The 13,235-nt window shown below is 40.9% G+C and overlaps 1 protein-coding gene across 1 annotated transcript in view; it reads right to left on the bottom strand.

The window, feature by feature from the left end:
- prkar1b (protein kinase, cAMP-dependent, regulatory, type I, beta) overlaps positions 1-12,331 on the bottom strand; it is a gene marked incomplete at its 3' end in the record, with an annotated part of 88,594 nt that extends 76,263 nt beyond the window's left edge. The window contains exon 1 of the mRNA XM_080010212.1: positions 12,155-12,331. Within this exon, the coding sequence (XP_079866338.1) occupies positions 12,155-12,325 (171 nt within the window). The 5' untranslated portion in view covers positions 12,326-12,331. The remainder of the gene's footprint in view (positions 1-12,154) is intronic.
- Between the last annotated feature and the right edge of the window lie 904 nt (positions 12,332-13,235).

The following is a 13,235-nucleotide window of genomic DNA, read 5'->3' on the forward strand; positions in this document are numbered from 1 at the left end:
ACGTGCCGAATATTGCCAACAATCGTCCCACTTTGTTAATGCTACCTCAGATAAGCAGCGAGCACTGTTAGCCTCATATAAGGTGGCGTACCAAATTGCTCAGTGCAAAAAACCCCACTCCATAGCAGAGGAGCTGATACTGCCTGCAGCATTAGACATGGTCTCTGTCATGCTGGATGACGCAAGTGCTGCAAAAATAAAAACCATCCCTCTGTCCAATGACGCTGTCGCCAGACGTATACATGACATTGCCGACGATCTTAAAGAACAGCCGGTAGATCAACTCAAAGACAAACGTTTTGCCTTACAGTTCGATGAAGCAACTGACAGCAACATGTATGTACGTCGCTTATGTACGTTTTGACATGACAAACTCCCTGTGTGAGGATCTATTTTTTTGTAAATATGTCAGAGATAGAGCCACAGCTGAAGAGCTATTCAAAATGCTGGACTGCTTCCTGACTGAGAATGGGCTAAAGTGGGAGAACTGCATTGGTGTTTGCAGTGATGGTACACAGACCATGGCAGGGATGAGAAAAGGACTTGGGGCACTCATCAAGAAGGCTTCACCTAATGCTGAGTGGACACACTGTGTTATACACAGAGAAGCACTGGCATCAAGGCACCTTTCCTCTGAATGAAGTGAGGTTATGACTGACATTGTAGGTGTAGTAAATTTTATAAAGACCAGACCACTGAAAACAAGAGTCTTCTCTGCTATCTGTGAGGAGATGGGAGCTGAACATCAAGCTGTGCTGTTTCACAGTGAAGCAAGGTGGCTGTCACCAGGAAAAGTCTTGTCCCGAGTTTTTGAGGTCAGAGAGCAGATAACAATGTTTTTGGAGCAGGAGCACAAGTATGACCTTGCAGAAAAATTTAGTGATGAGAACTTCCTGGCAAAACTGGCCTACCTGAGTGACATATTTGGAAAGCTAAATGAACTAAATCTATTGCTTCAAGGGAAAGATAAACACCTCCCTCAGGTCACAGACAAGATCAGCTCTTTCACTGGAAAGCTTGCAATGTGGGGCAGGCGACTTGATGAAGGAAATACTGATTCATTCGAGAACCTGCATGAATTTGTTGACACTACTGACTATGATGCCACCTCAGTGATTCCATATAAGGAGCATATTTCATCACTGATGGGATTCTTTAAAAAGTACTTCCCTGAAAACAGTCTGACTGGGTGAGAGATCCTTTCAATGCACCAGCTCCAACTGGTTTCAGCTCTGCAGAGGAGGACCAGTTCATTGATATGACGTCTGACTCTACATTGAGACCGAGGTTCACATCACAGACACTGAGTGAATTCTGGCTGACTGTAGAGAGGCAGTATCCACTCTTAGGGCAGAGGGCCATGGGCATTCTTCTTCCTTTTGCAACATCTTATCTTTGTGAGACTGGCTTCTCTGCTGTTGCTGCACTGAAGACCAAGTACAGGTCCCAGCTAAACATTGAGCAGGAGCTGAGAGTTGCAGGATCATGCTTCAATCCCCGCTTCGAAAAACTGTGCACTACAAAACATGCTCATTGTAGCCATTAATCCTGACTTCCTCATTTTGATAAAAAAAAAATCAGCACAAATTGTTTTATTAATTTTTGTTTTATAGGTCAGGACCGATTGATCGGTCGACTACTAATATTTGATAAATGGGGCTGATACTCGCGCATTTTGAGATAATCGGCATCGGCCGATGCCTGTGCTCACGAGGCTGATAAACAAAAAATGTCTGCAGACTAGTGTCAAAAATATAGATTTTTCTATACATATTGATTCTGAATGTTGAAGACGGTTTCAATACTCACTTTACTATATATATATATATATATATATATATATACAATAGCAGCGCTTCCTTGCTCTCTCGTCTCTCTGACAGCAAGTCACACACACTGCTGCAGTGCCCACATAGCCACGCCTCCTCTCACTCATTCGCTGTCTTCACTAGTCACACGCACTCCTGTTTGTTATGGTGTTAGCTCATTAAAGATGGAAAGTGCAGAGCCTCCGCGACCGGTTTTGAAAGAAAACAGGAGTGTTGTTTGGAAACACTTCACGTTTGAGGAAAAACGTAAACCAAACTCAGAATTGGAGTGGAGTTTTTTCTCTCCTCCAGAGAGCGCTGCGCCACGTGTGCCTTCCCGTGGCGATTTTCCTGTCTTTTTATTTTAGATCTATTTATATTTGTGGGATTCCTAACTCGTATGAAACAACCATTTTAAACACAGCACAGTTCTTTTTAGTTTCAGTTCAATAAGGGAAAGGAGCACACAGCGGAGCGCAGATCACGGGTGACCTGATGGACATCATCGCAGGCGTCCCAATCGCTGAAATCCGCTACCTCGATGCCCATTCACGCTTTAAAAAAGGAAAAACTCGCCCCCCCCTGCCCCCACGTGCCTGCTTGTGTTGCTTTCTGGTGCTATGGCAAATTAGTAAAAACTGCATGTTTTTGTGTAAATACTTAATAATGAATCCTGCACTTCTATAACAGGGAGACTCTCTCTATTCCCAGACCAGACTTTAATATGACTGATTATGACAAATATGATTATTATATATTTATTTATTATAGTTTATAATTATTTATTTTTCGTTCATACGTTTTTTTTACAAAGATAGTTTTTGATAATGTGTGGACATTTATTTAGTTGATACTTTGTTTTTTTAATAAGAGCATTGCAGAGACAATGCCGACAATAACATAAGTGTTAAATAAATGTTCATTTAAATTCAGCAAATTTGTGTCTCATATTTTATTATTATTCAATTGTTGTATTTTATCAGATGCAAAAAAGAAAACAACAACATGATATCTGCATTATATATTGGCCATCGGCCACCCCGTTCTCTAAATATGGCATGGCCATTGAAAAACCCATATCGGTTGACCACTAACAAATATTATTATCATGTGTGCTTATTAAAATAAATTGATACGCTGACTTTTTTCACAGAAGTTGATATTAGGAACAAAGTCGACCAACTTCTCTCCAGGAGGATGGAGGTCTTGTGTTGCCTGTATGAGCGTGGTGTGGAGTGAAAGCCCCATGATGAACCCAAGGCACTTCTGTAGATGAATGCATTCTTTGTTCACTGAAACACTTCCAATTTGGCAGTTGTCCTTTAATCTGTCAACTTTTCTCTTACTCTTACATGATTTCCTATCATGTTACCAACTGGATTCATTTAACTATGGAACTGGAAACAAAAGACCTGTGCTGCAATTACATAAGCAAAGTATTAACAAAGTATACCATTAGGACATATAGGTTGTTATCCCACCTGTTAGATTCAGATGCAACAGATCAGTCCATGATCTTCCAGAGTTTGAAATAGAATTGTTAACAGTTCTACATTGAAAGGCAACTTTTGGCTGAGGATCGAGGTATGACACATAGAGCTCACTGGGCTGCTGTAGCAGTGATCAAAGACATCATTACTATGCACTAATAAGCAGGATGAAAGGCAGGAATACATCTGCTGCCTTCTCATTTACAAATCCAGCTGTGAGACCAAACATGTGCACACTGCACTTATAACACAGGAACCAGAAAGAAAGAAAGAAAGCAAGAAAGAAGGGACCGAGGAAAAAATGTAGGAGAACAACACACCAAGAAACAGAGAAAGAAAAGCAAGACAGCAAGCATTATGGGACAGAGAAACCAAGAGAGCAAGCCAGACAAAAAACAGGGAGAAATTGTCAAGATAGGCTTGTAAAAGCTGCGTGAACTGGATCCTGTGCAGATATGAAATACGAGGTTCGGGCTGGCAGAGCCGAAGAATACTCAGATGGTCTGACTTGCACAGGTGAGCGCTGGGTAAATTAGAAGAATGAAAAAAGAAAAAGGGGTGAATAAAGACATCCATTGAATACGACGTAGCCCAGAGTCTAGATGTCATCACCTGTTTCCTAGGTTACCTCCTCCAATGGGCAACAAGTGCTGACAAAGAAAGGCTGAGAAAACACACACACACACACACACACACACACACACACACACACACACACACACACACACACACACACACACACACACACACACACACACACACACACACACACACACACACACACACACACACAGCATCATGAGTGGAGTGCATGGGAAGAAGGTGGTGATAAAGTCCCAAAGTTTCAACCCCTGTCTTTTCTTCTTTGCTGCTATGTATTTGTGTTGTTTTGATAGCTCTTTATGATGTAGGACTGTCAAATTTCAAGGCCAGACCTGCCTGCTTCAATCTGTCTATATTTCAAATGCATGCACTTACACAAGAACACATACACACACACACACAGTCATTAAAAAATACAGCAAAAGAATCAGAAAACTCAAAAGTCAAAGAATTGCATCTAAAAACAAAGCTCTGTAAAATGTAAATTATTGACAAAGCATCTGGAACAGATAGAAGACTAATACAACACCGACTAGTTACACAGGCACACAAATTCAGTGTTAAAAAAAAACATCCACTCTTATATATCTGGATTAAACTGCCGTGGATTGTCGCCAGGCTAAGATTACGGCAGAATCCCAAAATACACCATCCCAAATGTTGGCCACGTTGTTTCTATGTACACAGGGAAAATAAGCTTCTTAAGCAACTGGGACAAACCAAAAAAAATTTAATTGCATGAGTGGTTACACGCATAATACACCCACACACACTCACAGAAACTCTTTTGGGAGCCTATTACTACCAGAGTACTGTACAGTACCTGTGTGTGTGTGCTTGCGTGCGTGCGTGCATGCGTGCATGCGTGCATGCGTGCGTGCGTCTTTGTCTGCTCTCTTCCCTCACAGTATACAGAAAACATAGTACATAGTACAAACAAACATACATACATCCAGATACCCACTCTAGGGATTGGGGAAACACTCTCCTTCTTAAAACACTGTGTGGATTCATATTTGAGTAATACAACCTGCCATTCTCAGGATAAGAAACAGTTCAAGAAGAGGTAGTACTGCAAAGACAACCCACCCAATAAACTTCTAAAAATGTACCGTGTATGCAAAAGCTTGTGTGCATTACGCAAAGTTTTTGTAACTTGACGTGATTTGTTTTCTCCAAGCAAAGAGAAACTTTTGCAAACCATCATCTTTTTCATGACTGGCTGCCAATATCTCTACAACAAATAGTCTGTGCAAATGCAACCGTCTCCGTGTGATGGGAGCGGGATCCTACAAAGACTGCTAAATACACAATTAGGTGGCAGCACAGCTCGCTGTAATTCACGGAAATCATTGCTGCCTTCGTCTCTGACAGAGACCAGAATTTTGTGCTCCTGTAAGTTTTCCATTTAGTTTCTGTCACACAACTTTATAGAGTCCTCAATAAAATGTATTTTTGTTGTGGCAACATACTGTGGTGATTTAAATGTGAAATATTGTATGTATGAAATACTTCTGACACAGTTTGACAACGCAGTATATGGCTAAACTGAATACCATCAAATGGATATACTAAATTATACATAGTAGACCTACAGTATGTCATAAGTCATCCAAATATTCCAAAGACTAAAGGAGTTATTTATATTGGACCTTATTAGGGATGTTAATAATTAACTGGTCAACAGTTAACCGACAATAAGAACTTTGACCGATTAATACTATCAGTTAAAAAGATATAAAAAAAGAAAAAGTCATTACAAAAAAAAAGTTTGTTGCATGCTAAAAGAAAAATAGGTTACACAATCTATTTATACATCCAACAGCTGGAGAGCGGAAGCTCTAGACGCGGCAGTCCCAGTCCCCTCCGTTTTAGACGTACGCATGCGCGAGTCTGAACGACAGATGAATGGCGGTACAGCCAACAGTAAGACAGCGTTATTTTTAAATTATTTTGAATTCTATCAATAGTACTGATATAGTGGTAAATATTTAATTCATTCACTGTGACGTCTGGATGAAAAACATTAGATTTCAGCAGCAGGGATTTTCTTTCAGCATCTCCTGCAAATGACAGCAGTTATATTTAGAATGAGATGATTTGTCCAAAAACAAGTCTTTTTTTTTTGGTTTAAAAAGTCTTACACAGCATTTCATTTAATAACTGCGATGCCTGCACAACCTGTTTCTACGATATAGTATTTATGTTTCCCTGACATACTTGTTACTATTTTTCTTAATACAGGGTTAGGGTTAATATTATGTGTCCCTGGTCACTGTTTGTATTGATATGTTTTCCTTATCAGTGCAACAAAACACCCTGAAGACAGGGTGGAAAGAAAGTTAAAACAAGAAGGGTGCCAGTGAGTAAGGAAGCGCTTGAAGATAGAATTCCTGTTGTGGAAAAATGCATGAAATAAATAACTTACAAACATTCAGTCCAGAGTTTGAAAACCACTGTGCTGGAAGATTAATTGCACACCTCTTGATTACACTATCAAATTAAGGCAGTTTTTCCCCACAGGAAGTGTTGGCCCTAATGGCCAATTTTACTCGTTCTCATGTTTATTTGGTGGCAATTTTGTATAAATCTGAATCGATAGACCTTATTCCCAGATGCATTATAGCAGGGCAAACACAGCTATGCAAATGAGCACTGACAATAATCAAAGTGTAAGTTCTTGCTCACATAAATCAGATGTCTGTTGTGGGGTATAGGGTACTTGCTACAGCTACTCACCTATAGTGTCTAAGAAGGTTGGCTTGAGGTGCTGTTGTCTTTATGTTTCTATCTATCTATCTATCTATCTATCTATCTATCTATCTGTCTGTCTGTCTGTCTGTCTGTCTGTCTGTCTGTCTGTCTGTCTGCCTGCCTTCCTGCCTGCCTGTCTGTCTGTCTATCAAGTTTCCCTCCCTCTATCAAAAATCCTTCATTGATTACAATATACACACATTTTATTTAATAAAAGACTAGAAAAGTAGCCTATTATTTATATTATTTTGGCAGCCTCACGGTGCCTATGCCTTTCTAAAACAGTGCGCATGCGTACGTCTAAAACAGAAGGGTCTGGAACTGCCCGGAACTGCTGCTCTCCTTGGATGATATTGCTGACACATGCAACTATGGCTGTGACAATAACCGCAGTACCATGTTCATGTGATGTCACCGAGTGGCTGAGCTCATTACCGTCATCACCGCAAATACATTTTTTTGCTGGTGAAAGTTACAGGAGTAGGGGTGTCACGAATCCGATTCGTACTCGAAAATTGATCGAAATGACTGAACCAAATTTCTTGAATTTCTGAATTTCACCCGCGCTGCACCACCGCCATGGCCCCGCAGTGTCCGCTGCAGGAGTTTCACTTTTTCACTTTGCGTGCTTGAAGACGGCACCTTGGCTTCAGATTCGGAGGGTCTCATGAAAACCCGTGGTGCAATGAAAGTGATGAAGGATCCCATGAATCTGAATGAAAGATCCCCACACCTCGGCCGGCATGCGTGGGGGCCCGGGCACACACCACCACCACCAAGTCCATCGGCGTATATTTAGTCATTTATTTAGTTATATATTTACATTTACATTTATTTGTATATTTATTCCCTCGTTTATTTACTTCAGGATTTATTTCATAGGCATATTTATTTTTATTTGCGTGCTACGTCTACATGCATTCTCTTTGAGTGCACAGATGAATGAGCTCCGTGCACTGCTACTCCGTCCGTGGCTCTCTGGCGCGGGGGTGTGCACTGGGACCACACCCTGTGACTTCTCCTGGACTGTCCCTTGACCCATCTATTCCGGCATTATCATGGCATGTGTGAAAAGGTGCAAGACGGAAATTTTCCTGAATGAAGCTGCATGTGTGAATAGTGAAACTCACTTGCAGTGCCTGAAAGGTTACCTTAAATTTACCGGGAACTTTGTGTCAAAGGGGCTTAACAGTGGCATAGCCGTCAGTCCGGAAAAAAACCCCGTATGTTTAAATAGAAAATCGAATCGAATTGTGACCTTAAAATCGAAAGTCAAATAGAATCATGGATTTGGAGAATCATGACACCCCTGTACAGGAATCATATGAAAAGAAACACAATAATACCTGATTATTATTAATTATTTCTTGGGCTTTACGAGAATTTTGTCAGTTGAATCGACAACAACTAAAAACACTTGTTTCATTGAGAGGAACGGCTCCAAATACATAATGGCTCCAAGGCTTATTTTATCTGGGTACAAAAAGGATTGAATGCAGGTATTGTTTGACAGGAGAAGTTTTGATACTACTTGGGTTATTTCAATCGATACCTTAAAGGTATTGAGTACCAATATCAAGCCCTAGTAGTTGTGTCTGCACATGATTTTTTTCTGTCTTTGCAATTACAATTTCACTTCAAAAATACTTAGAAAAATTGTTTCAACCACTAAAGCACTACCACAGATCAGGACACTGATTGGGCCTTGTTGTCTGGTAACTAGAAGGAATCATTGTCACATCTAGGTCTTTGTATTTGTGTAATTAAGATATAGTTTGTTGAAAGACTCCTCCCTACTATCACAGTGTTAGATTATTAATATGTTCATTATTTCCTGTGATTAGACGAGAAAACTATCAGGCAGTTTTTTTGGGGAGTCAGTAGAAGGGACTCCTCAAATCTCTATCTTTACAAAGCAAGATAACGCTATTCTGATGTGGGTTCCTTTATAGTGAGTCTCCACCAAAGGTACAGCGGTGCATGCACCAGGTCTAGGAAAATCGCTGACTGTTCTGCAACTCCTGATGTATCATGCGATATGCAAAGAGCTTTTCATCACCTAAATCGTTGTGAGAAAAGGAAAAAAAAACGGTAAAAAAACAAGTATAAAAAGAGAGAGAGAGACAGTTTTGTGGATTTTGTCATTCCAACCATTTTTTTTTCTTAGGACTGAACTCTAGAGTTATGAATTGTAATTAGGCCTGTAAAAAAATATTTCCACCGGGTGATCGTTCAGTTAAGATAGAAACCCTATCAACAGCAATTATCTCGGAAGCGTGTGGGTGCATGGACAGGAGGGAGTGAGAAAGTAGTGTTGAATGTGATTCTGCTTTATCACTCATAACATGCTACTAAATGCTCTGGCGGGTTTATATCTTGGCCATTAGCATTCATGCTCACTCTTTGACTCTGCAGCATTTTGGTCCCCACAGAGAAGCGCTAGCTCGGCTAGCAATACGAAGCTCACTTTCCGATGGTCTCCTTGACAACAGAGTCCTATCTGGGGCACCTGCCTCAGATCAGACAGGCAGAAAGACACAAACACACAAATATGTGATGCCTATACTAATTTTAAGTACGTTCTTAATCAGGCGGTGATAACCTTTCTTCGAGATTTTGTAAAAGTTATCAATGAATGATCAATATAATTCGAAAGGAAAACCATTCCCAAATGTTAGTTACCACAACATGGCCTGTAATTATGAATGTAACTAGTAGGCTTGGCAATCGTGCTCTATTCCAATCGCTGATCGCTGTGGGGCAGCAATTGACGATATACGAGTTTATCGGGGGCGCGTGCATGTGTGCGGTGGGGTTCACGCACGCATGGAAAGTAATGTAATGGGGCAAATGCGGTCTCCCTGTTCCAGAGTGCAGGATTTATTATTTACAAGTAAAGTATTTACACAAAAACATCCAGTTTTTACTTAATTAAATTCCATAGCAACGAAAAGCAAGTGGGGACCCACTTTTTTTTGGAACAGTACAGAGTAAGGATTGGACAGTCCCTTAACTCAGTTGTGTTTAAAAATGTTGTTTCATACATGTAAGAAATCAATCTATCTCCACTCCAGTTGTCTGAGTTAGGTTTATGCTTTTTATTTTCCATACAAGCAAGAAATGAAGGAAACAAAATAAATCAAAATCTTTCTCTCTGAGATTTTATTATATATTGCTATATTATAATCACAAGATTTGCATATTGAGCGCCTGCAGCGGGAGATGTCCCGGATAATAAGCAGGTCTCCTGCTTATTATCTGATGTCTCTGATCCTTTTGACGACCTCATCTCCAGAGCATGTTTCCCTGTGGGCCAACATAAATAAAAACCTACAGCTTCAGTACACAAACCTCTGTAGCCGACTGAGACTGATACTATATGGTGCCCCCCCCCCTTTGCCCCTTGATGTCCACGGTGTCCTTTTTATTAGGCCTGAATGGGCATCAAGATAGCGCACTTTCTGGGCAAGATATGCATATTCATGAGGAACGCGTCCACAGCGCACTCGCGATCGGGAGGCCCACGATCTCCCCTCCATTTCCTGATTGAACGAACAAAAAACAACAGCGCAGAGCTGCAAAAGGGCTAGACCCGGAGCTGGTTCCATGTGCACCTGCCCCTCCTAACCCTCTCTGCACAGGCCTGCTGTATACTGTAAAAGTAGAGCCCATTGCTTAAAAACCCATGACCCATTCATGAGAAACTAACCTATCTGCTCAGATCACATTGTGACCCACAAACACCACAGAGCCTCCATTTAGGCCGGGCCCTAGAAGACCTAGATTTTCTGCCAACATATCTGCTCCATGACGCATTAGGCCTGCGCTACATTCATAATATAACGATAATCATAACACATCGTTGCTCGTAATAAAATGCCAGTATGAGCAACCTTTCCACTTGTAAATCTATTCTACTTTGCTGTGTGCCCAATACGAACAAATCAGCCATTAGCCAAACAACTTTAAAAGTAGAAGTGATGACTCATCTAGCGTTGAAGCCGCAGGTTATTTGTTAGCTGTGGCGATGAAAATCCTGAGGTCAACGACTTGCCATAATTGTTGTTTTTATAAAAATACAGAATGTTGATGATAGGACATGGTTACAAATTTGAATGTGTGTTTGAATGTGTGGCCTAAAATAAAGGCCATTGGCCATATAGGCTAGAGAACCTCGATCGACAGTTAAGACTATGTGGTCAAAGAAAACCCACTTTATGGATCAAGTGATGGGGAGGCAGGGGACAGCGTGGGGGATAGTTGATGTTGATATTGATGTCATCAGTCACCTGAACAGATCACCTGTGTTTGGCTGCTGAATAATGTCTTAAAAACAAGATAAAATAAATTGAATTCAAAATTAAACAAGGTTTGAGTTGTAATGCTGCATATATATGCATAATACACAGTGCATCGCAGCTTGCTGCATATGGGGCTGCATAGCCGCAGACTGGTCAGAGTGCCCATGCTGACCCCTGTCCACTGCCAAAAGCACACACAATGGGCATGTGAGCGTCAGAACCAGACCACGGAGCAATGGAAGAAGGTGCCTGGTCTAATGAACCACGTTCTCTTCTACATTATGTGGGCGGCCAGGGTTAGGGCCCGATCCAATCAAGCATCTGTGGGATGTGCTGGAACAACAAGCTCGATCCATGGGGGCCCCACCTTGCAACTTACCAAAGAATCTGCTGCTAATGTCTTGGTGTCAGATACCACAGGATGCCTCACCACAGGGGGGAGCTACACAATATTAGTGTATTTTTTTTAAGTAATGGCTGCTTGGTATATATCTGTTTTACACACACACACACACACACACACACACACACACACACACACACACACACACACACACACACACACACACACACACACACACAGTATATCTATGGACCCAGAAGGTGTGGAGCAGGGTCTCATGTGCAGAAGCAGTGAGAACAGTTTAGTGGAGGGTGGTCATGTAACAGTACAGGATGGAAGAAAAATATAGGGTAGATCATTGACTGCAGAAGAGTAGAGAGGATATATATGTTTTAGACTGCTGGGTTAACATATTAAGCTATTTTAAAATTAGTGTTTAAGCTCAGATAACCTATGATGAGGAAAACCCATCGTTTCGTACCCTAGCTTTGTAATGTCATGCTCTAAAGCCTGTATAGTAATGTGTAACTAATTGAAAAAACAGAAATCGACAGCTTAATCAATTGTAAAAATACGGGTAAATTTCAACCATTTAAACAACTTTATTATGTAGCCCCATTTCAATCACGTTACAGCAACAAGGCTGTAACAAGAAATCTGTATCATTGAAATCTAACATCAAACACTACCCAGCAGCTACAAAATACTGAATCAACACATTCCCGTCGCTGGTCCCATTCAGGGTAACTAGTGCATTATAATTAAAAAACAAAAACAATACAGGCGATACAGAGCACACCATTCTAGAGTGATACAAAAAAGATGGACATCATTAGAGAGAGAATTATCACCGACCTTCTCCAGCTTTTCAAAGTGCTCCCGCAGGAACTTCATAGGACGCTCGGGCTTGGCGATGCAGAGGTTCACAATGCACTCTTTGAGGATCTGCTGGATGTTGTGCTTCTGCACGAAAACTTCACAGCCCTTCAAACTCTCGTCTTCTTCCAGATTGGAGGAGGTGGCCATCTTATCTTTTATCTCTATTGCAAAAAAAGTGGGGGTGGCAATAAGAGGAGGGGAGGGGAGGGCGAGGGCGAATAGACGGAATGGGAGAGCAGAGAGGCAGATGAGAAGCAGGGAAGACGGCAAGGAAAGAGATGGGAGGATCAAAAGACAAGAGCAACATGACAGTAGAGGAGTAAGGGATGGCATGGAGGTGAAGTGACAGGTGTGAGTGGTGACTTCTTAGAGGTTCCTTCCTTGCGAACTTAAGCATTTTTTTATTCTCCAAAGCAAGTTCCAGGACACGCCTGCAAACACCAGTGGTGGAAGAAGTACCCAGACCTTTTACTTAAATAAATGTATACCCTGACAAAAATGACTTTTGTAAAAGTGAGTACCACATCAGCATTTCTACTTAAATAAAAGTGTATATTAAGTACTTACCCTTAAATGTACTTAACGCATTAAAAGTACCTGTCATATCCAGTGTCCCGATACTGTATAACAGAGCCTATATTACGGCGAAGAAAATGCAGATTGCACTGTTTTTTTCTGCAGATGGGTGAAGTGCATGCATATCCTGATTGTTTACAAAAAAAGATGTACAGATGCAGGCAAAGAAATTTACACCCGCATTTTATTATTCGGTAAAAGTAAAAATAAATAAGTAACGTGACTATGTTAGAAATGTAGTCAAGCAAAAAATATAGATGTGCTTTGAAATGTGGTGGCGTAATATACTAGTAATTAAAGAAATGTACTTCTAGTCGAGGTTCTTGTCGTTCTTTACTTCCCACTACTGGTAAATACCACTTGCCACAAACACTTACAAACAGTAATTGTTAGATCAATAGATAGACAGATAGACAGACACAGATGGGTGGATGAGTGGATGGGTAGATAGATAGATACTTAATTTATCCTAGGAGGGAAA

This window comes from Zeus faber (assembly GCF_960531495.2).
Source record: "Zeus faber genome assembly, chromosome: 11".
NCBI classification, from domain to species: domain Eukaryota; kingdom Metazoa; phylum Chordata; class Actinopteri; order Zeiformes; family Zeidae; genus Zeus; species Zeus faber.